The 25,327-nt window shown below is 36.6% G+C and overlaps 2 protein-coding genes across 2 annotated transcripts; both read right to left on the bottom strand.

Annotated features, from left to right (window-relative positions):
* Nucleotides 1-2,550: 2,550 nt before the first annotated feature.
* LOC141391828 (uncharacterized) lies at nucleotides 2,551-11,189 on the bottom strand. The gene is made up of 3 exons (XM_073964523.1): nucleotides 10,907-11,189; nucleotides 10,612-10,697; nucleotides 2,551-3,671 (listed from the first exon to the last, which is right to left on the bottom strand). The coding sequence occupies exon 3, from the start codon at nucleotides 3,667-3,669 to the stop codon at nucleotides 2,620-2,622; it is 1,050 nt and encodes a 349-aa protein (XP_073820624.1). The 5' UTR covers nucleotides 3,670-3,671; nucleotides 10,612-10,697; nucleotides 10,907-11,189; the 3' UTR covers nucleotides 2,551-2,619.
* Nucleotides 3,729-5,078, bottom strand: LOC141391830 (uncharacterized). The gene has a single exon (XM_073964525.1). It carries the CDS (start codon nucleotides 5,076-5,078, stop codon nucleotides 3,729-3,731), a length of 1,350 nt encoding a protein of 449 aa, XP_073820626.1.
* Nucleotides 11,190-25,327: the final 14,138 nt, after the last annotated feature.

The raw sequence follows: 25,327 nt of genomic DNA on the forward strand, positions 1-25,327 counted from the left end.
ACACACATCTCAACAAAACTGCCAAAGTGAATCTAAAAATAGAGAAAATAATTTTCTTTTCTTTATATTTACGTGTTGCTAATTGAGATTTTTTGTCCAGATACTTGGAGCTAATAACTAAACGACTAATAAATACAGTCCACATTATCCAGATTTAATTGCACAAAAGTGTACATCACAACAATGCTTATATAATAATACAGTGTCTGTTTGTTTAACTACAAAATGAATGCAATGATTATCGAGAATTTAAGTATACATTTTCCGTCTGCTTGAGACGTACTCTTTGAATACCACATTTACTTAAAATTTTACGATTTTTCCCATTTTTTTTTATCAACGCTTGACACTTTTGACGTTGAAAACCCAAAGAATTATAATGCGTTGTTTCAGTACTTAACCGTGGTTAATTTTCCACTCAAATATAACGAGATAGTTAATATCACTGCGTATCCAGCCTTTTTAATATAGCATTGCCAAATTAAATGAAACCATTTCCAAATCGAATGAATCCTTTACATTTATTGAAAGTAATATGAAACCCATATTAGTTTTTAACAATGTTTATTTTAATTTTGATGTAAAATAATAACATAAAAGAGTTATTAATTTTTTTTTTTGTAATAATCATTGGCCATCAATGGAGGTTAAGATGAAGTGATCTGTAGTAGAGTTACCGACAAAACTCTGTAAAATTAAAATGCTTATAATTTCGTTAATTAGCAACAGTTTTTTTTTTTGAAATTTTCAATAATACTTTTCCGTTTTAATGTTAAAAATTTTTGTCGACAACTCAGAAAATGAGTTAATGAATCGCACTACTGAAAACGAAAATTTTGTTTTAAAAAATACTAGTTATGACAGCGGCTATATGTCTTATCCAAATTAAGTGGTTTGCGTTTTGCTGTCTGTAGAATGCTCAGTCCAGGTCCATTTCCTAATTCGAGCTGCTTAAATTCGGGTTAAAATTAAACTTTATAAAAATAAATTCACTAAAAACTTTCCGTAATTTGTCATAATACTTTTTTATCCAAATTTGAATATTCGTTCAAAATTGGTGATATTACAGCGAGTAAGATCTGTCAATTTGCGCGGCTCTTTTTCCATAGTTTTTATTCTCATATATATGATTGCGATTTCCTCCGCTTACGTGAATCAAGTTCGACCAAAGCCTTAGGTATGAAATGGAATGGTTTCTTATGACAGTTCTTATGACAGGTCCCCATTTTTACAACATCGACCAACGAGCACAATACAAACGTCTTTAAATATGCCCATCGCCCATGGTGGAATAATAAGGTGTAGCGCCAAAAACAGCTGCTCTTCATACCAGTTGTCAAAATGCGTTATTGTGAATAAAATCACACACAAAATGTAAACAAGCAATTCACAGTAATGCATTATTGTGAGCAAATTTGACGTTTGACATGATTTGATGTAACACCTTCTTATTCCACCATGCCATCGCCCAAACTTCCATCTTTTCTTAGATAATATCAGGAGGATGTTCATTTTGAATTGCGACATGGCAGTTTTAAGTGCTTTAAACTAATTATTGAATTTCCTGCACGTATAATTTATTTACATCTTTTTACAAATACAGTCTTTTTGTTTATTTATAAAATTATTCCAATGCTAGTTTATTTCATACAAGCAAAACAAAAGCTGTATTCAGCCGAAAAGTTAGATAAAGATACATAAAGAAGGAAAGATAATTTAAATACACATTTTCCGTCAGCTTCAGACACACTCATACTACATTTACTTTGAATTTTACAACTTTTACCACTTTTGATACAGGTTTATGACCTCTTCAATGTTTGCAATATTTTGACCGTGGAAACCCTAAAAAAATCATTCGGACCATCCCTGCATGCAACAGCAGTTGCTTCAGTCGTTAAACGTGTTTCATTTTCCACTCAATTATAACATTTATTGTACATAGCAACGGACGAGTTCGCTGATATCATTAAAAATTCATTTAAAATATACTGCGTACCTACCTGTTTATGTAGAGCAATGGTGGGAGAAACAAAAAGAAATAAAAACACAGCGGTATCAATTCTTTTGTATAAAATAATTAGGAGGTTTTATTGAGTTTAAGCTTAGTATGTTTTCATTACAACAACAAAATTACCTTTGTAATTTAATGTGGCGACAGAGGCCTTGGTGCTTTCGCTTTCAATGCTAAACGACAAGTGATCGCATAGGATCTAAGTGATCGCAGAGGATCCCTTGTCTATTACAAATACATTTACAAACTATTCCCGTGAGAGGGAGAAAATACAGGTGTACCAAGGTGAGCAAACCAACAACAACCACTGCCCAGCGGCGATCCGCACACTACGGTATCCGCTAAGGGAAGTGTAGAGGAGATGCCAGTGCGTCAATCAGCATCCGTGATTGATCGAGCAGGGAAATTGCGGGACAATGTATCTAACTTATACATTGCCGCCCACCTTGATACATATAGGTGTGTATCAACAAAATTATGAATATTTAGAATGAATACATATGCATATATATGATAATAATAGTTCAGGACGTAAGTTCAGTTCATTTTGTGAGCATTTATTTAATTCATCAACAAAAGTATCCATGTACGTAATAAGTCTACAATTATAAGTTTACAGGGCCCGCAATTACCCATCCAAATGATGTGTATTGGGCTGTAGGAAGACCCGGTTGAGTTATCATGCGGGGGGACAAAATTTTATAATAGATTTCTGGACCCAATACCATAGCTAGTGGCCCAGAACGATCAAAGGCAGGATCGGCGAGTTCCAATCCAACAAAGGATTCCCGTATGTTGGTAGGGACTGACATCGGTGGTGTAATGCCTCTAGTTATGTTTGCCACACGTGCAGTCACAAATTGTTTTTGACCCGAATCAAACCTCGACATTATCAAAAAGTCTGCATATGTCATATCGTTTACTTTCGTGGTCGGCCATTGCAGTTCGGTGATCAACGACGCGCAATCCTGACTTACGGGACAGCAAGGATCTAATAGTGCACGCACCGGGATAGTGGAGTCCGGTAGACAGAGCCGCACCACCACCGTTGGGGACAAAGAGAATACGCGACCTATCGGTAAGACAGATGTCGGTAAGATGTGGGGTGGTGGCACTGCGTAGATACCTCGGGGAACGACCGCTCGCGAATTTGTCGGAGTCACATTGGTACTCTTATCTTCGTGCAAATACGTGTGGTGCTTTTTAGCGCAATACTTGCATCGTTGGGGGACCGGACAAAATTTTGAAAGATGATCCGAACGCAGACAATTGTAACAGTAGCGGTGGTAAGCTACAGCGCGCACACGCTTTTCGAGGGACATTCTTTTAAAAACTGTACATTTGGTCAACGGGTGAAGCTGGGTACATAACCGACAGGGAACCGGCGCATTAACCGATGACGATGCTACGCGCTTAGACACGGTCTTAGCAGCTACACTAGGAGGTGGAGCAATTTGAGGAGGCGTCATATCAGCCGTTTTATCGGGTTTGTTAGAAGTGGTGGTAGCGGGGACGTCGTTAACAGCTGGAACGACCTTCGGTTCCGGCATAGCCGGGCTGGTGACCATCATCTCTGCCTCGACTTCTCGGTCGGACATCATTGCATCATCATAGTCGGACAAGACAACTTCGGGAAAAAGTTCTTTGGATGCCATGGCTATTACAAAGGGAGAGCACGACAACACACAAGAGATGATAGTTATTTAGAAGAAACTTAGTTTGGGAGAACTACTAACTTAACGACTGGTCGCCTAATAATACCCTGACCAGTTCGAACATCTACGACGCGAACCTTTCCATCATTGCCGGGATGAGTTTCTACAACACGTCCTAGTTTCCACGAGGTTGGTGGTAATTTCTCATTTCGAACTACAACCATGTCATCGACCTCAACATTCCTCTGGGGATATTTCCACTTGTAACGATTATTTAAAGTAAATAAGTATTCTTCTTTCCACCTGATGCAAAATTGGTGCGTTAAAGCTTTCAATTTCCTAAACCGATTAACTAAACTCAGCGGTGATTCTTCAAGCAAGGGTTCCGGTGGAGAAAGGAGGGGTGCCCCAATGAGAAAGTGGCCAGGAGTGAGTGCTACTAGTTCCTCAGGATTATCCGACATTGGACACAGGGGTCGAGAGTTTAAACATGCCTCAATACGAGTTAGAATGGTGGTAAACTCCTCGAACGTATAGGAAAACGACTTTACATGGCGATACAGATGCTTTTTAAAACTTTTTACAGCTGCCTCCCACAGACCACCCATGTGGGGAGCGCCAGCTGGTATAAACTGCCACGTAAGTTCCTCATAACCTAAAGCAGAACAAACGGTATCACGACTTTCACGAATAAATGTTCGAAAATCTTTTTCAAGCTCGTGAGAAGCACCAACAAAATTAGTCCCGTTGTCCGAAAATATGGTCTTAGGACAGCCACGACGACCTATGAAACGATAGAAGGTAGCCAGAAAAGAGGACGACGTTAGATCAGATGCTGCCTCTAAATGCACAGCCTTGGTCGAAAAACAAACAAAGACGCACACGTATCCTTTAGTCATACGACAAGCACGACCCGTAAATGACTTTATATTAAAAGGACCAGCAAAGTCTACCCCAGTTGTAGTGAAAGGCCTATTTATCGATGTTCGTTCGGGAGGCAGTGCAGCCATAATCTGCGAGCATGATCGATTTTTCTCAAGCCAGCACACCTTGCAACGATTAATTACTGTGCGGATTAGAGTTTTGACACGAGGAATCCAAAACTCCTGTCGAATAATACGCATCATGCGCTGATTTCCGCCGTGAACAGTTTTTGAATGAGCGTATTCAACAAGAAGTCGTGCGAATCGACAACCATATGGTAAAACAATGGGCCACTTTTCATTCTCTGATAAGGTGGGAGAGTTTGCTAACCGTCCATTTAGACGCATAACACCAGACTCGTCTAAAATGGGGTTCAACGACAGAAGGGAACTAGAGGATGGTAAAGGTCTCTTATCTAGAAGATGTTTATATTCCTCTGCATAATGAAACTTTTGTGCCAATATGGCTAAACGAACTTTAACCATTTTAATTTCTTCCCCAGATGGAATCTGACTAGTAAAACAATGTGCAGGTCGACTCTGGGGGCGAGTTTTATGTATGAAGCGATACATGTAAGCCAATACTCGCAACGCTCTATCAAGCGAAGAAAACCTATCTAAAATGTCTTCATATTGCGAAAAAAATGAAAAATTTGCTTTAATGCTACGAGCTTCTAAGTCAGTCTCGAGGGGTGTGACATTCGGAAGGTTCCACATAGAACTATCGTGACTTAGCCAACTGGGTCCCTTCCACCAAAGACAACTATTAGCTAGTTCTAAAGGCGTGGCTCCACGGCTTCCCAAATCGGCCGGGTTGTCCTCTGACCTAACATGAAACCAGTGACCATTCACTACGTTTTGCTGTATTCGACAAACCCTATTTGCCACAAAAGTAGTCCAGGTGGTGTTAGTTTTTCGCAACCACGCTAGGACTATTGTCGAATCAGTCCAACAGTATATCTTATCAATAGGAATTTCCAAATCGCTTAAAATAGGTTTTAGAAGTTCCGATGCTAGTACAGCCCCACACAATTCTAAACGAGGTAATGAGACCGACTTAATAGGCGCTACTCTTGTTTTAGAAGCTAGCAAATGGACCTGAATTTCACCATGCGCATTTTTTATTCGAATATAGATTACCCCCGCGTATGCTTTCTCTGAAGCATCAGAAAACACATGCAATTCTGCCACAGAGTGTGGTTCATAATGAACCCAACGCGGAATTTTGATTGAGTTCACTTTAGGATAATTGTCAACGAAAGTTTGCCAAGAGTTTTTCGTAGCAAGAAGAAGCGAATCGTCCCATCCCGTATTATCCAGCCACACTTTCTGCATAATAATTTTCGCTACGACAATAACGGGAGATAACCAACCCACGGGGTCAAATAATTTGGCTATATGTGAAAGAACTTCCCGCTTCGTATAGTTAATTTTCTGAGGGATGGGATTTACACAAAAGTAAAAAGCATCTAAACTTGCGTTCCATCTTATACCCAACGGTTTTGAGCTACTTGCCTCGACAAAGGATAAAACCTGGGCGTCGAATAGATGACTGGGGGGCAAGCTATCAAGCACCGATTTCTCATTTGAGGTCCACTTCCTCAATTCAAATTTAGCAGTGGATAATGAAGAGATAAGTTGGTCTCGAGCAGACAAAGTGGAATCTAGGTCATGACCGCCTGCAAGGACGTCATCAACATACATACATCTGCGGAGAATTTTTGAGGCCAAAGGATATTCTGATTCACAGTCATCAGCAAGTTGGAGCAAAGTACGAATTGCCAAATAGGGCGCACAATTTACCCCAAACGTAACAGTTTGCAATTCATAATCCAAAATGGGGTCATTGGGGGAATCTCTAAACAATATTCTCTGAAGGGGTGTATGTTGTGGGTGAACGCGTATTTGACGATACATTTGCGTTATGTCACAATTAAACACAAACCGGAATAAACGCCATCTTAAGATTAATAAGACTAAATCAGCTTGGAGAGTAGGTCCCACGTGTAGAATGTCGTTTAGACTTACGCCGTTAGACGTTTTATTTGAAGCATTAAAGACGACACGGACTTTAGATGTTTGTTTTTCAAGATTAACTACTGGGTGATGGGGTAAATAACAAACAAGTGGCGCTTGTGAGGGGGAAACAGAGCACATGTGACCTAAGTCGATATACTCACGAACAACGGCATCGTACATTTCTTTGAGAGAAGGTTTGCGCAAAAGGGAATTCTCATTTCTAAAAAATTGACCGAGGACATTCTGACGCGAATCACCAATTTGCAATGTTTGAGGGAATTCAGCACGAAGGGGGAGCATTACAACGTAACGACCATCTGAGTTCCTCGTAGTTGTGGACCTATAGTTCTCTTCGCAAAACTTGTCTGATGGCGAAAGTATTTTGCGTTTGGGAACCTCCTCTAGTTCCCAAAACCGCAGAAGGGTTTTGTTGAGGCTGTCTTCCTCACTAAAACTCAACGTAGTTGTAAAGGTCTGCAAAGGGGAGCAGGGAATTGGACCAGAAAGGATCCAACCAAAGACAGTATTTTGCGCCAACAGGGAACCTAATATGTTGTGTTGTACCCCAGGCAACAATATTTGAGGATATACGTCCGCACCCAACAACATATCTACCGAGCGACTATCAAAAATGTTTGGGTCAGCCAAACGAAGATTAGGCAAATTCCGTGCCACAGCAGGGTCAACAGTAAAGGAGGGAAGTTTACCAGAAATCTTAGGGAGAACAAAAGCATCGGCTTTCAGCAAAATTGAAGCACTTAGACGAGATCCTATACAAATCCTACAGTTTTTCGTGGAGGTAACAGATGACGAACCATTTACCCCAGAAATGTTTGCAATGGTAGATCGTGTCGATAATTTTAATCTATGCTGAAGGTTCTCCGTTATAAACGTAGCCTCAGACGCTGGGTCAATGAGAGCTCGAACAGGGTAAGAAGTTCCTTCATGAACAAATATTTACAATCGCAGTACCCAGAAGAACATTAGAATTGTGAGACGTGTAATTAACTTGACGGTTTATTACAGTCGGATTGGCACCAGTAGAGGTGGAGGCAACATTATCTAAATCAGAATTTGATTGAGTACTGGTGGCGGGAGGAGTTGCATTCGAAATGGGATTACCTGCAGGGGGCGATCTACTTGGTTTGTGCATAAGGGTGTGATGCCTTTCATGGCATACGTTGCAATTACGGGTGCTAGTGCACTTATTGACGGAATGTCCTCTACATAGACAATTGAAACACAAGTCAAGCTTCTTCACAGCAGCTTGTTTTTGATCAAAGGTTAACCGTTTAAACCGAAGACAAGAGTACAGAGTATGATTTTGATTAGAACAGAAGACACAACGATGTTTAGCAGAAGATTTTACCGCATCCGACGACGTGTTTGCCAAATGGGCCTTAACGTTGCGCTGATTCGAAGATTTGGAGGAATCTATACCTTTTATATCACGCAAACAGGTGAGCGTCTGAATTCTTTCCGTGAGGAAAGAATCGAGCTGAGACCATGACGATAAGGACGACTTATCGGTGAGACTCTGTTCCCAGAGGGTCACGGTAAGTTTTGGCAGACGCTGAATACAAATAAAAACTAAGATTGGATCCCACTGATCCGTAGGAACGTCATAAACCGACATGGCAGACAAACAGCCGTTTATGCCTCTCTGTAAAGTTTTTAGACCCGAACTCGATTCATGGGTTAACGATGGAAGATCAAACAAAATTTTTAAATGATTATTGACTAGGATTCGTTGGTTGTCATAGGTATCCTTAAGGGCTTTCCAAGCAAGAGCAAAACTTCTTAGAGTTAGAGGAAACTTAGCCACTATTTCCTTAGCTTCGCCTTTTGTTTTCTTAACCAAATGACATAGCCGCTCTATGTCACTAAGCCGGGAATTGTTGATGAACATAACTGTAAAAAGGTCACGAAATGTTGGCCAAGTGAGGAAGTCACCATGAAAATCATCAATATCGCACGGTGGTAAACTGAGATGGTGCATTGTATCGGAGACATAAGGTGGCAAACTCCAGTTAGAAATCGGAGTATTTATGGGATTCTGAATATCATGCGAAACTGCATTGGTCAAACATTGGGGATTCAAGCTATTAACAGTTTCATTTCTCAAATTAGAAATTGCTGACCGATTGGACTCCCTACCAAACGATTCATGGTTTTGAGCATTCTGCAACTGAGTATTGTGAGGTGTGCTATTATTTCCTAACATAGGAGAGGGAGGGGGAGATTTCTCCGACTTAAGTCGTTGCAGCTTTTCTTCAATATCCGACAAACACTCCTCAAAGTTCTCATAAGTGGCCTGGAATTTTGCATCGGCAGAAGCAATGTCTTGGGAACTAACACCCTCCACAGTTATCAAATGATCAAGATACTTATCATAAGTATCTTTTGCTTTTCGCCACAAGTCCTTTAGTTCGGTGTTTCGGATTTCAAGATTGAAAGTCGTATGATTTTCGGGCTTGCTAAGCCTAAAACTTGCAATAAATTTGACAACGTTGTCAGAAGCGCGAATAAATTGAGTCAGTGCGGAGATCGACATTCTGTAAGACTATACTTCTACTGTAAATATCAATAAATCTCAACAAACTGAAGATAGAAGACGTAAAACTCAACGATTTATTCAGAAAAACGGTGGCTTAAAGTCACGAAATGAACCTAAATTCAAGGATCAACCCACACAAACTGTAGCAAACCCAAAGAAAAATCACAAACGAATTCGGTGGAAAGAAGAAAGCACAAATATTTTGAAAAATCAGCAAAAATAAGAAAGAGAAAAATGAAAATGACAACCGAAATTGCACTTTTCTCTAACGAAGCGAAAAATTTGGGGCAAATTTTAACTAAAAGGTGTAAATAAATATTCAAATAATAGCTATAAATATTTAAACGATGAAATTCGATTAAAAATATTAAATATAACGACAAAAATCAATTTTTCAATATGTACCTGGTGTAGGGTGCACGAATCTTTAACCGAATTTAATTTATATATTTTCAAATACTTTATTAGGACACGCTTACGGCAGTTTTTCCAAATTAAAAAAAAATATTTTTTATTTAAAATTATATACAAAACCGATTTTTTTCTCTCACAAACGGCTTCGTTAAAATGTGCTTATTATTTGCCGAAAGTAGGGTGAATTTGTTCCAAAATGCAAAAAATGTTTTTATCACTAATATTTATTTCAAATAAAATTGCAAAAATATTTAAAAGAAATTAAATTTTAAAATTCATAATATTCCACTTCGACCCACTGTGCCGTGGTGAATAACGAATACCACACAAAAGGGAAAGACAACACACAAGTAGTGGGGGGTATGTGTGTATGTAACTACCTCGCTACAAACAGACCAACGACAACGACCAAGCAAGCAGTGAGAGTTGGAGAGGCAAATATTGTTGGTATGTTTATTAGGGCATAGACGGACGCTATCAAAAAATAAAAAAGGCGCGTATTCTTGTTGTTGTATTACACGACAAACAGAAAAATAACCAACAGTGAGAGCTGGGGAGATAAGTATTTTGGTGGTATGCTGGAATTTCAATAACAAAGGGCACTGGGAATATGAATATTATTGTTGTTGGGAGAATTAGAAAATATGATCTCTCAACAGAACAAATGTGTGGGGAATTATTGCAATAAGCAAAAGAAAAAAAAAGGCACACTACAGCGGCAGATTATTTCAATTAGAAAAGTATATTTTTTTGTGTTAAATATTAAGAAATTAGCACAGATTAATGAAAACGTTCGATTATTTCGCGACGAAATGGAAATTAATGCAAACACGACTCGATTTCAAAATAATTTTAATTGATTTGTATGGAAATTAAATTCTAGTGGACTGTATATTCGACGATACCGCGTAATAGGGTGAAACAAAGGCGACCAGTACCGCGGAACAAACTAACAAACAACACTTTTTCACTTTTTTCCGAAAAATAGCACTGTAAAGCTCACAAAAACAATTCACTGAACTTACGTACCTTGTTTTTGGATGATGATGATGATATGAGGAGATGAATTTGTGATGCAGGTTATGAGGGGGGATGCGTTGTTGGTGATTTTTTTCCTTTGTAAAAGAAAAGAAAAAACAATTATTCCGGGCAACTTCTCAGGTTTTGCAAATCCGACTCGATGCGACCAAATGTTTATGTAGAGCAATGGTGGGAGAAACAAAAAGAAATAAAAACACAGCGGTATCAATTCTTTTGTATAAAATAATTAGGAGGTTTTATTGAGTTTAAGCTTAGTATGTTTTCATTACAACAACAAAATTACCTTTGTAATTTAATGTGGCGACAGAGGCCTTGGTGCTTTCGCTTTCAATGCTAAACGACAAGTGATCGCATAGGATCTAAGTGATCGCAGAGGATCCCTTGTCTATTACAAATACATTTACAAACTATTCCCGTGAGAGGGAGAAAATACAGGTGTACCAAGGTGAGCAAACCAACAACAACCACTGCCCAGCGGCGATCCGCACACTACGGTATCCGCTAAGGGAAGTGTAGAGGAGATGCCAGTGCGTCAATCAGCATCCGTGATTGATCGAGCAGGGAAATTGCGGGACAATGTATCTAACTTATACACTACCCATTTTTTAATATGAATGTCGTCCAAAACAGCAGTAAATATTTATTATGAAATGTTAAACTTCATTTTATCATACGATATATGGTTGGTGTCAGCGCTGAAGTGTTCGATACGTAATCTTCCCATTTTGAGATAACCGTATTTTAATGTTTGCGTGAAGTTGACTAAACAAAATATTTATATTTTTGGCTTAAATTATTAATAATAGTATATAAAAGTTCTTTCCGAAAATGTAGAAAAAATCTGTTGGAATATAAAAGTTATAGATACATTTGTAAACATAGGTTTTTTGTCGATTGGTTACACATCCAAAATCTGACACAAATGTAAAATACTGTATAACACATTGAACAAAATGACATACTGTCCCAATAAATTCTAAACTTCTAAATCAAAAATTATAGTTCTGATTTTTAAAATGCGTTTTAATACTTGTCTCTTATTAAAACAAAAATTTCATACTATCAAACATGGATGTCTGGAAACTAGAGCAGATAGGAAAAAGACGACCACGTATATCCCGAAAATGGCGTGTGGAACACTTAACCATGACGCCGAGGATATCCTCCGCTTGTTGGTACTAGCATGAAGGGAGAACATCAAAGCAATGATGTGAATAAAACACGTATAAAGAACTTTCATAAACCATTAACATTTAATTTTGCAATATAGCTGGATGTTGCAAGGCCGGCGGAATAAATAATTTACATCAATGTTCCTATTAATCCCTGGTCAATTTTTAAATTCGTCCGAAGGATGGTTTTTCGCAAGTGGAGAAAGAGTTCCTACATTCCAACAGTTTTTGTTGTTACAACATATCTAATTGTCTATACATGAATTTGAAAAATTTGCTCTGTGTGCAACCTCTCAAAGGTAAGTAATCAATCTTACCAATAAAGAAATTGTCTGTCACAGATTGCTTTTTTATTCTTTCTTTATATCTATATGTTATAACTTGGGATGTGACCGTGTTTTATGGACGGTTTATACTTTCATATAAGTATATAAACTCTGCTGGATTTCATAGTAAATATATTTTTAATTAAGAAGGCTTTGGAAGTTTCCTACGTCATAAAAGTTTTCGTTCTGAAAAAAAATATGAGGGATTCGATTTTGAACATTGAAACTAAACATAACAAAATTAAGAAAAAATTTCAAAATAAAAATACATATCATATTTGAGAAATAAATTTTTTAACCGCCAAAATTCCCATTTCGGATTTGTGTAAATTATCCTTTTATTCGATGATGTCTTGCGGTTAACCCTCAATTTCCACAAAGCTGAAAATCTACGAAAGTGGGATCAAATGTCTCTGTGCTGATTTCCTGATAATTTTAAATTGTGAAAATTTAATCTAAAGAAGCATATATTTGAACGGTCCATTCAAGCTCAATTCCTAAATAAAATCTAAAGGCAACTATAAATTTGTGTGACAGTTCAAGAATCTATAATTTATTAGAAGAAAAAATTTCCAAAGAAGTATGGGATCTAGGAAGGATTAATTTTAAACGAATCAGTTCAAAGAGATGGTATATATATTTTGTTCGAATTTGAATACGAAGTCTTCATATACATTCTGCAGTTCCTACATTAAGATCCTGATTTCATTTTTTTTTCATTATATCGATTTCTGTAAAAACACTATTAATTTATCAAAGAAGTTAATGTTGCAGCAAGATCAACAAGCGCTTGTCGACGAAGCTACGGATTATAATTGTAAGTAATTTAATCATTCATACACTTTACCATTTATAAGTAAAATATATAACTATAATATTAATTACGCTACATAATATATTAATTACGCTACATAATCCTCATGTTATTTATTTTACATTGACTTAAATGGAATTAAATAGAATGTTCCACGCTCTTCCAGCTTTTACATTTACCTGTACATTTTGTACCAATTTTCATGTTTGTTTTATGTACATATTTTTTTTCTAAATATAAAATGATCAGAAATTAAAACAAAATCTTATTCTGTTGAAATCATAAAGTAGTACCACGAAATTGAAGGCATAGGCATTTAGAGTGCTTGTGGGCTGACAGAAACACAGTCGGCATGGCTGGGTGGGAAGTCCGACAATGATTCTGTAACATCTAGATTCCAATCCATATCAATAATTCCTTTATACTGGCAATGGCCATCGCGATTTTATGTTATAATATTTAGCTACCAAAATTTTAATTTTATTGTAACTGGTTGAGGCCTATTCCTTTAGACAAGAACACCCCCCAAGCCCTGAGCACGGCCGGATTAATTGGTAGCATAGGTCACGAAGGAATGGGGTCTTGTAAGTATCGTTACAGGGATTCTCTGTCCACACCCGTGAATAATGCTCAATCCGCAATAAATACAGTTCACTTTTCCCCGCAGATTTTTTAGTCCAAAAGTGTATAACTTACAGCGACATCCCTTCTCATTACTCATACAGTGTATGTTTGTTTATCTAGAAAATCACTCCAAAGCTTGTCGAGAATTTAAAAAAAAAAAAAACATTTTCCGTTAGCTTGAGACACACTAATTCGAAAACCACATTTACTTAAAATTTTACTAATTTTTATACAGCTATGTATATGACTTTTCATACGAACCATCCCTCCATGCAACACCAGTTGTTTCAGTCGTTAACCGTGGTTTATTTTATACTCAATTATAACGAGTTCGCTGTTATCATTAAACAATCATTTAAAAGATATTGCGTATTCAGCCATTTTTTTAATACAAATGTCATCCAAAACAGTACTAAATATTTATTAATAATAAGTGTTCCATACGCCATTTTCCCGTTTTCAGATAATCGCCTTTTATTGATTGCGTCACAACTGCTTGAAGCTGACTGAAGAAAATACTTATGTTTTTGGCTTAAATTATTAATAATAGTGCATTGAACATCTTTCCGAAAATTTAGAGGAATATCTGTTGGAATATAAATATCTTTTCCATATCCATAGTTATGGTTTGTGCCATAAATTGTATGCCACATGGAGCAAGGTGACAACAATATGTTCCCATCTTTGCCCCAATATATGTGTTTACGTCAATGTAAATAAAAGAAAAAAGAGGAGAAATAAAAAGGCAGTATTTTCGTTTTAATATTTGTTTGACTAGAAGTCAAATGAGCTTTTATTGAATAAATAAAAGGTTTTGGTAACGATATTACCTGATGATTTGCAACGGCTTACAATAAAGCTTCGATGGCGTTCAACAATCCGATGGAAAGTAAAAGTAGATGATGAGAGGTGGGAAAATGTCAAACAACTCAACGAAAGAATTATCGCTAAAATCTGCAATGCAAATGTTACAAGGATGAAACAATAAGGAGTTTGCAGATTTTAACGATAATCTAGACCACAACAGATTGGCCGTTGATAAGCGAAAGTAATATCAAAAATAAACTATTTAATTTAAACATTTGGCGCCCACCTTTCAACATCGTAGGGATGTTAAAATGAAAAGAATACAAATCATTCCAAGTTTTTTTTTTTTTTTATTCAATTAAATTAATTTTTTTGTTAGTTTTTTCTTGTTTTTAATTTCATTTTGTGAAAAACATTTACAAACTAAACGATGAGGCCATTAGGCACCCCGGGCCATTAGGGACCCCGCGGTAAATATGACCATTAGGGACCATATGATATGCTTACAAACTAAACGATGGCGCCATTAGGGACCCCGCGGTAATTATGGCCATTAGGGACCCAGCCATATATACATGTATGGCCATTAGGGACCATACTGATGCGTTGGGTCATTAGGGACCACGCGCAATAGGATCATTAGGGATCCTCAGCTACTGCATACCCCGGATAAAACCCTGTCAAATATGCTATACTGGGCCAAGGCTAAGCCTGGGAACATCTGTATTCGGCCGGTCATTACTTTTGCCATATGGCCCAATGCCACACGTACCACAATATAAAATTGCGGATCTGCTAGATGTACACCCAGGTACGACTCCTTAACCCTCTCCGGCACTGTTTCAGGAGGCGTCAAGACACGTGCCAAATCACAGACCCGGGCCGTCACTGCAACTGATTGTGCAGGATCGTGCATAGAGGTGATGGTAAACCGACAATACGAAATGTCGTCAATTTTGGAGCAGGGAAGCTGCAGACTGTGCACTAAAGACACACAAATTTGACTTTGCCTGGCACATTGGTCAATAATACCACGGGCAGGGATAGACGACTTAGCACTTACTAAGCGTACTACCAGGCTCGGGGAAAGGGGAACTACACCAACCAGGGGTAGGCTTCCAATGGAAGGGGTAGCAGAAGCGATCGGAAGACTGCTTCCTACGGATGGACAGGAAACAGTCTCATTTTGCGGACGGACCCTGGGCTTTTTATATGGATGATGCTTACGAGCAGGACTAGAAGTAGGATTTTTTGATGGCGTAGGGATGCCATCGAGTAGCAAGGTATGGTGCTTGTCGTTACAAATACGACAACTGGTCCTACTTCTACAATCCATTGCCAGGTGAGACTGTGTCAGACAACGAGTACAATAGCTATACTTCACAACTTCCCTATGCCGTTTCTCCAAAGGTAAATTCATAAATTGATTACAGAAACGGAGTGGATGTCTACCATCACAGATTCTGAACTTAAAATTAACCGGTTTATCAGAAGCGGGTGGGGTTGCAGTGACGGACGGCGATGCGAGAGGCGTAAGTGGCAAAGGTACCACAATTGGAGGGTTAGGAGCGACGTTATTCTCCGAAGTGTCCATGTTTTCGGAAATAATGGACGGGGGCGCTATGTTAGTAGCTGGGGTTGGACCAGGGGTAGGTGACACGGCGGGAATCGGGGTAGAAGGACCCGTGGCTCTATCAATTTCCGCCATCAATTCGTAGTAGTCCTTTAGTCCATCAGCGAAAAAGTTACTTTATCATTATACCCTCAGCCTTTAGGCTAAAGAGGGTATTTACACTTTGATACAACCAAAAATGTGCCTAATCGAAATAATGGTTTTAGACCCCAAGTATGTTTGTATGATATCCGTTTCAGACAATTTTGAGTAGATCTAGCAATGTCCGTCCGTCTGTCTCGAATGGATCAGTCTATTCGGTTCAAATTTTGGGTATCGAAACATTTTGTTCAGATTCGATTTAAGTTCGAAGATGGGCCATATAGGTCTACTCCTTCAGGTACCTCCCCCACAAATGTTCAAAAATTGTCAGAAAACTTGTGCGCACGATAACTCTTGTAGGGAATAACCGATTTGGTCCATACTTTGCACATCGTGTAATTTCTACCAACTTAGATGAGGTTCCAATATGGACTCAATCGGTGCACTCCTTCGGGTACCTCCCACAAAAGTTCGGAAAAGTTCAGTTTAGGACCTGGCTTCGAACCACTTTGATTTTTGTTTACGCAAGTTGTAGTCGCTGTCCTCTATACGACGCTGTAAGTTTCATTAAGGGTAAGTCCATACTTCCTGTGAAAATAGCCTAAAGGTTACAAAAAAAAAAAAACACTCTTGAACGGATCTGCCGTGTAGTGTAATCGGTTTTATCGATACTCAAATTGAGATATCCCTTATTATCAGCTGTATTGGTCATATGTTTTGATCATATGACTTATCAGCTGTTGAACCAACACATGTTTCACTGTTTACTTTTTAAGGACACTAGCCATAAGGAATATAGAATTAAATTTATGCCGTTAGTTCCAGGTTAATTTCCTTTATATTGTCAATAAAGTTTTATCAGCCGAACTGTTGGTACAGTAATAAAACTGTCTTTTTACTTTTACATAAGCGCTTCGAAATAAATTCTTGCATTGGCACTATTTGGTGCCTGCAGAGGTTTAAAACTATTCTTTGCCTGTGGCGTTTAAAAAGCGCCGGCTCAACTCGATAGGTAGGGCTTGTAAATTTATACCTACACAGTGGCGAACCAGCACATGGCGATCCTGCCAGGCTCTTCTGAGATACCCGTGGAACCTACAACACCAGCAACATACAAACAAGGCCCCATTAAATTGTCCATAAAGGAATACATGGCACGGCAGCAAAGGCGAAGGAGGCTGTCTTGACCGCTATACCACTTACACAGAAGCCGAAACACAAACGTGGTGGAAAAATTGTGAGGTTACGCCGACTAGTAGCTGACCTGAAGAATCGTGTTAACTCCGACCCACCACCACCATGGAAAGTTTCTGTCGAACTTTGGGAACAAATTATTAATATAGAGGGTCAAATGCCCCAAAAAAACAAACATAATAAATAAAACAAAAAAAATAATATTCAGCACTTTTATTTTTCAAAAAAGCATGCATATTTTTAATTACTTAAATTAAACTTAAAGTATATTCTGTTTTGTACACAAAAAAAAATAATTTATATGGAAAATGAATAATATAAATTAAACAACAGAATAAAAACAATTTATAAACTAAAAACTACAGAAATTCACACAAATTTATAAAACAACAATATTGATTAATTTCACACGAGGAATTATATAAACAAACTGAAAGTAAATGTCAGTGTTATTTTATGGATGAATACCTGATGTAACCAGTAATCAAAGTCTGAATTAAGGGAGTACACACCCGTTTGTAAATCGTCTAAATAACTAAAGACATAAGCTCTGTTCCAAAACTAACAAGTTTTTGCAATTTTACCACTTTTCCACATTTTGCATTCCCGCACAGACAATTTGTATGAAAGTAGTTTACCACTTTTACGAGTTTCGTAATTTTTCCAGTTTTTAAAGCAGGGGAACATGTGATCGCACATTGAATTATAATAGTACGTTTACACATAACCGGATTTAATAAACAAACTTATTTTAGATGTCAATTCAATTACGTATACACCAAATAAAGAAAAATCAATTTTGTACAAAGGATATAAAAGAAATATGTATAAATGGAAGAAATTGTCAGTTACGTATACGAACTAGATACACTTAAAACTAATTTAAAAAAAAGTATTAACAAAGTATTTTCAAAGAAATATGTAGAACATAAACATAGTAGATTAGACTTTATAGAGAAAAGAGCTACTGAAATTGCAAATAGTGACGAATTGTCTCAAGCAAAACTGAAAATTGAATTACTTTGTGCAGAAATCGCAACAATCTTACAAAGTTTAAACACTAAGGAGGAAAAGGTTACTGGAAGTTCATCAAATATGGCTCACTTTGACATTTCGGTAGTAGGCAAAAACCTACCAGTATTTAAGGGTGCCTTCAAATACTTAGATGAATTCTTATCACAAGTTGAATTATTGCATGACCTCACAATAGAAGAGGACAAAGAAATTTTCATTAAGTACATCTATAATTTTAAACTATCAAGTCAGGTGCGAAGTATATTAGGTCGATATAATAAACCTACTAAGCTTTCGGAACTAAAAAACCTGTTGATTGAAGCATATCCAAACCCACGTACGTTGCAGCAAGTTTTATCCGAATAAGGTACTACTAATCAGGGAAATGGATCTATAACAGAGTTTAGAGAACAAATATCAGAGCTTACGGATAGTCTCCCAAGAGACTAAACACGCAGTTTATAAAATAAGCGAGAATATGGCATTAAATATATTTACAAAAGGTGTCCGAAGTGAAAAAAACATGAACGAAGCTGCCCAAAGGTGCTTGCAAGCCGAAAAATGCTTTGGTTCTGAAGACAAAAGCGTATACACCATACATAAAAATAGGTATAGCGGCAATAGGAGCGTTAGTCCTAGCCGTAAATACAAAAGTAGATACCAAAATGACAATGATTGCAATAGCAATAGATATCGTAATGATCACATTAAAAGATATGAAAATAGATACACAAATAATAACAGTAACACATATAACTCGAATAGTGGTTACAGAAATAGAAACGTTAATCAATCGATAAATAGTAGTAGATACGATAATGGAAAATACTACGAAAACAAAAGTAACAAATATAAAGGAAACAATACTAGTACTCATCAATATAGTAGAAACAATAAAACAGAAAGACAGGGGAATGATTATAGAGCATTTGCGTATGAAGAGCAGGGAAACTCCGATGGCCAGGAGACAGAAGAAACTGCCAAATGTAAGAATCTTTAACCTGAATGCTAAATCTAGTGCTTTTGTAACAATAAACTGTATAGATGTAAATACACAACTCACTTTTTTGGTTGATACTGGGGCAGACGTTTTGATTTGCAAAAATTAGAATTTTAGAAATATAAATATCCAGGAAACAGCAAGACTTACAGGTATAACAGAAAATGCCGTACAGTGCTTATATAACGTTACAACTCGAATCACAAACAATAAAACACAAATTCTATATAGTTGACCAAAATTTTCCAATCTCAACAGATGGTATAATTGGTCGCGACATATTAACAGAATACCTTTGCAGGATAGATTTTGAGACATTTACAATCAATTTCAATATAAACGAGCATGAAATAGTAACACCAATGAAGCTAAAGGAAGCTAACGCAAAAGGAAATTATCATACCAGCGAGAGCAGAATTGATTGTTCCAATCACTTTAGACATAAAAAAGATGGTTTGATACTAAAAAGTGAAATCATGAAAGGAGTTTACGTAGCAAATTGCTTGATACCAAAACATGGTATAAAACATGTAAAACTTCTAAATACGACGAATGAAGTAGTGAGAATAGAATCTATAAATTTTGAAGTTCATGGCCTAAAAGAATATCAAATATTACATACATCAAACTCAGTTATACAAGGCGAATCTAGAATGACATTACTTTATAGCTTAGATATTGAAACAAAAGATGTTGATGCCCAAGAAACTTTGAAGAGAATAATAAAAGAATATCAGGACATTTTCCACTTGCCGGGAGAGAAATTGAGTGTTAACAACTTCTACTCTCAACATATCCAAATAATAGACCGAACACCGGTGTACACAAAGAATTATAGACTGCCTGACTCCCAAATGCATGAAATTAATGATCAGGTAAAGAAGTAAGTTGGCAACCCTGTTTGCATAAACTTGCGTTTTACGAGTGCTCCGTGGATGTTTAAGAAAAAAATCATTTATCTAATTATCCAACGATTACTAAAACTCAGAGACTACTTTTGTTGAGTGAACGTGCTAATGAGAATTGGAGAATATTGAAATAATGCCGGGAAAGAGCCGCAAAAGCACAAAAATAAATAAAAAAATTGTTTGTTGGCAGTGCAAGTTGGTGATAAACGAAGATGTGGAAGACAATATATCATGCGATAAATGCGAGAAAACAATGCATGTCCGATGTACGCCTGGTTGAGAATAAGGACGAGCAGTATATATGTCATTTGTGCAAGAGAGATGACAGTACGTCCATAAAAGATGAGCTGATGTTTATTAAAGACAAACTAAACCAGCTTGATCAGCTGGTTGAGATAAAAAACTCAATTTCGTTTCTATCTACCAAGTATGAAGATGTGATGAAGATAATGATTGAAAACAAGAAACAGCTGGATGTAATAAAGAAAGAAAATAATGCATTGAAACAAGAGATTATATATTTGAAATCTTCTGTAAAACGTCTTAACGATAACAAAGTTAAACACGACTGCATCGTTTTTGAGATCAAAAATAATGAAAATAAAAATGCTATTGATGTGGCTACTGATTTGTCGAAGGTTATGGGAGCTACCGTCGGGAAGGAAGATATAGAGGACGCTTTCTTCAGTGGAAGGTCTAAAGAAAACAAACAGCTAATTATAAAGTTTTCGCAAAAGAAATCAAAGGATGAATTTATGAAGGCGAAGTCAGCACTAAAGAATAAGGAGAACATGGAGAAGGTTTTTATTAATGATTTATTAAGCAATGAGACTTCAAAATTGTTGTCATATGCTAAAACCTTGAAGGCAGTAGGGTACATTTCAGTGTATACAAATCATGGTCGTATTTTTGCCAAAAAGTCAGATTCTTCACGAGCCAAGTTAATTCGAACGGAAGATGATGTCGATATGCTATTGATGGAAGCAACTACCCAAAGCCAAAAACCAAGGCGTAGCCTACAAAGAAAAATTAATGTTGATATTGGCAGCAGTGATGATGATGGGGTGTTAGATGACAAATCATAATTTTTCGTTTTTTTTTATTTCTTTAATTATTGTTAGTTTTTGAATCAATTATTCCATTTTCTATGAATTATTTCAAAAATCTAGATTCTTATAAAAATTTTTTAACTGAATGTAATAACAATTATATCAGTATTGTTACAGTGAATATGAGGAGCATTTCGTCTATTCATAAATTTAATCAATTTAGAAACGTTATTGCCAATCTACCTAAATTGCCTGACATTTTAGCTATAAATGAAACATGGTTTTCCAGTGATTGTACCCAGTTATATAACATTCCGCACTTTAGTGGAGTACACAGTTGCCGTAGCGATGGCTACGGCGGAACGTCATTGTACGTCAATAATCGGTTTAAATACACGGTTATATCTTGCGAGTGTGTTAATTTTGTCAATATTGTCCATATTAGATTGCATAATTTAAAGATGATAGGGAAAACGCTGCATGTATTATCTTACTATAGATCCCAAAGGTGTAATGTACCAGTATTTTTAGACATAATGGAGGAAAGGTTAGAAAGCACTGCTACCTGTTCTTCAATCGTATTGGGAGATTCCAACATTGATCTGAATGGTCCTAACGCTAAAGACATTTTGGAACTCTTCAATACATTTGATCATCATAGTTGCCACAATTTAATCACTAGGCCACAAAGTGGTTCTAGCATTGACAATATATTTGCCAATACCAAAGTGTCTATGAAAATTGAATCCGTTGAAATTGATCTAAGTGATCATAATATGTTATTTTGTAGGGTAATGGCAAATCATGGTGACAATTGTTCTTACAACGTAAAAAGGAAAGTGTGCGATTACAGAAAGGTTGAAAGATTATTGCTTGAAGGCATTTCGGAACTGCAAACTGTATCGGACCCTTCGTTATGTCAAGTGATCTTATACGACTTATTACGCATGTTGTTAATGAAAGTACATCGGTGGCTTCTGAAAATCGTCTAAAAAAGTATGATGTGTCTCCGTGGATAAATAAGCATTTAGGAGAATTAATAAAAGAGAAGGACAAGCTTTTAAAAATGAGGAGAAGACATCGTGAGGATACATCAATAAAAGAGCGTTTGAAACGAATTAGTCGGATAATCAAAAGGTCTACGCATGAATAATTATTATGATGATAATATAAGAAAATATAGTGGTGATCCAAAAAACAGTGGTTTTGATTAACAAAACCTAAGGTAAATCTTCAGAGAAGGGCATATGTGTGACAGGTGAAGGGGGTGATGTCATATACGACGAACAGGTATTATCAGATAAGTTCAATGACTATTTCATCAATTCGGTAACCACTGTAAGAGAAAATATACCTAAATATGCAAACGATAATCCAAATTTGTTAAGAACGCTGAGAAGTCATAATGGTTGTTTTCATTTTCAAATGGTTACTATGAATGTAGTAAAAGATGTCATACTAAATATGAACTCTTCAAAAAGTCCTGGAGATGACGGTATCTCTATTGAATTTTTAAAACGATTTTCTGATTTGCTATCCCCCTTAATAGCAAATATTTTTAACTGTATGGTAACTGTAACAGAGTATCCCTATGTTTTGAAACATCACAAAATTGTTGCCATACCGAAGTAACCTAATCCTACGATGGTCGATCAATTCAGGCCAATAGCACTTCTATCGTCATTGGATAAAATAATTGAGAGAATCATGCATATGCAATTGATGTCCTATCTCGAAGAGGGCTCTTTAATTCATCGTTCTCAGTTTGCATACATCAAAGGAGGTGGTACTGACACGGCAGTCATTAAGGCGATTAATTTAATCTGTGGGGGTTTAGACCGCGGGCATTCAGGAGTAGCTGGACTCTTTTATGATTTCAGTAAGGCGTTTGATCTAGTCGATCATGATATTTTGCTGAACAAATTAACTTATTATGGCATAAGGAATAAAGAGCTTGAACTCATAAGAAGTTACTTTGAAAATAGAACTCAATTTGTCCAAGTGGGAGAAAGTAGAAGTTCGGTTCGATCCATTTGCAGTGGAGTTCCTCAGGGGAGCATTTTAGGACCGCTATTTTTCATGCTGTACGTAAACGATATAAATAATCTTGGCCTATTGGGGGCAATAGTAATGTTTGCGGACGACATCGCAATTTTTTACCCATATACACATGAAAAAGTCCTACGGGTAAAGTTGGAAAGAGATTCGTCGTTGGTTGCGGAATTTGCCAGACTTAATAGGCTTGTTTTAAATCCAAACAAGACCAAACTTTTAAGATTTAGGCCATCCTTTCCTATGATGAATAATAACTTTGAATTCTTTGTTGAAGGTAGTCTTGTGCGAGAAGTAAATGAAATAAGGTACTTAGGCGTACAATTAAAGAGCAATTTGAAGTGGGATGGCCACATAAAGTACGTAAAGGCGAAAATTGCCTCTGCCATTGGGATTTTATTTAAACTAAAAGCAAAGCTGAGTATGGATATTAGATTGTTGATGTACAAAGCGTTGATTCACTCTCACTTAGAGTATATGGTCATCGTGTACGGACATAAATTGACAAACGAATTAACATCCCTGCAAACATTACAAAATAAGGCCTTACGGTGTGTGTTTAATTTGCCTAATCGATATAACACTTTGTCATTATATAAATATTTTGGAAAGAACATATTACCAATAAGGGGTTTGTATAAGAAACATTTACTAGTATATGTTTATAAATCAATTCATAATATAGGTGATAGAGCAATAACTTTTAATAATAATAATAATACAAATGTTGTTACCAGGGGCTCGTCGAATTTAAGACCTCCAAGATGTAGACTCGAAGTCACGAAACAACGTATTGATTATGCGGGAAGTAATGAATTTAATAATATACCGTTGTTTGTAAAACAAAGTAGAACATTATCAATATTTAAGAGACGGGTAAAAGATCATTTGATATCTAATTTGGAAATGCTTCTCTGACACTTTGCTTTACTTTGTATGTTCTCATTTTATTTTATTATTTTCTTGTAGTATATTGATTACTATTTACTTATTATTAATTACTATTATATTTGTTATGAATTAATGCTTAAATAGTTTAGTTGCCAACTGGCCCCAGTAATGTCAATACTGGCGCGGGGCCACATTGTTTAGTTTATTGAATATTTTGTGATTTATTAATAAATGAATTAAAAAAAAAAAAAAAAAAGTTACTCGAAGATGATATTATTGAAAATTCAGTCAGTCCATATAACTCTCCACTTTTAGTGGTACCAAAAAAATCGCATGATAATAACAAGAAATAGCGACTTGTGGTGGATTTTCGAAGATTAAACAATAAAATAATAAATGATAAATTTCCATTAAGTAGATTAGATGATGTATTAGATAGACTTGGCAGAACAAAATACTTTTCGACGCTAGATATGACCAATTCATTTCACCAGATAAACCTGGCTGAAGATTCTCGCCCTCTGACCGCCTTTTCGACAAAAAATTTTCATTACCACTTTAAAAGGTTACCATTTGGACTAAAGATATCATCGAACAGTTTTCAGCGAATGCTAACCACTGCTTTAAGTGGGCTTGATGCAGCCGCTTTTCTATATGTGGATGACATTATAGTTTTCGGTTGTAGTTTGAATCATCACAACAAAAATTTTATTGAAGTATTCAAGCGTCTCAGAAGTTGCAACTTAAAACTTAATGCATCGAAATGCAGTTTCCTTAAACCAGAGGTGATTTACTTAGGCCACCAAATCACTGACAAAGGCATAAAAACAGATCCTATGAAAGATGAAATAATCAGAAATTACCCAATCCCCAAAAGAGGATACAAAAATTCTCAATGACTTAGCGAAGAAAAATAAAAAATTCGAGTGGAGTATGGGATGCAAAATTGGGTTCGAGACTCTTAAAGACAAGCTATTAAAACCACCAATACTTCAATACCCAGACTTTAATAGACCTTTTCTTTTAACTACAGATGCATCGAATTACGCCCTGGGGGCTGTTTTATCTCAAGGAGATATTGGATTTGATTTACCAATATCATATGCCAGTTCCACGTTATCAAAACATGATGTAAATAA

Source organism: Musca autumnalis, unplaced genomic scaffold (genome assembly GCF_047663935.1).
Source record: "Musca autumnalis isolate F117 unplaced genomic scaffold, ASM4766393v1 scaffold_131, whole genome shotgun sequence".
Lineage (NCBI taxonomy): Eukaryota > Metazoa > Arthropoda > Insecta > Diptera > Muscidae > Musca > Musca autumnalis.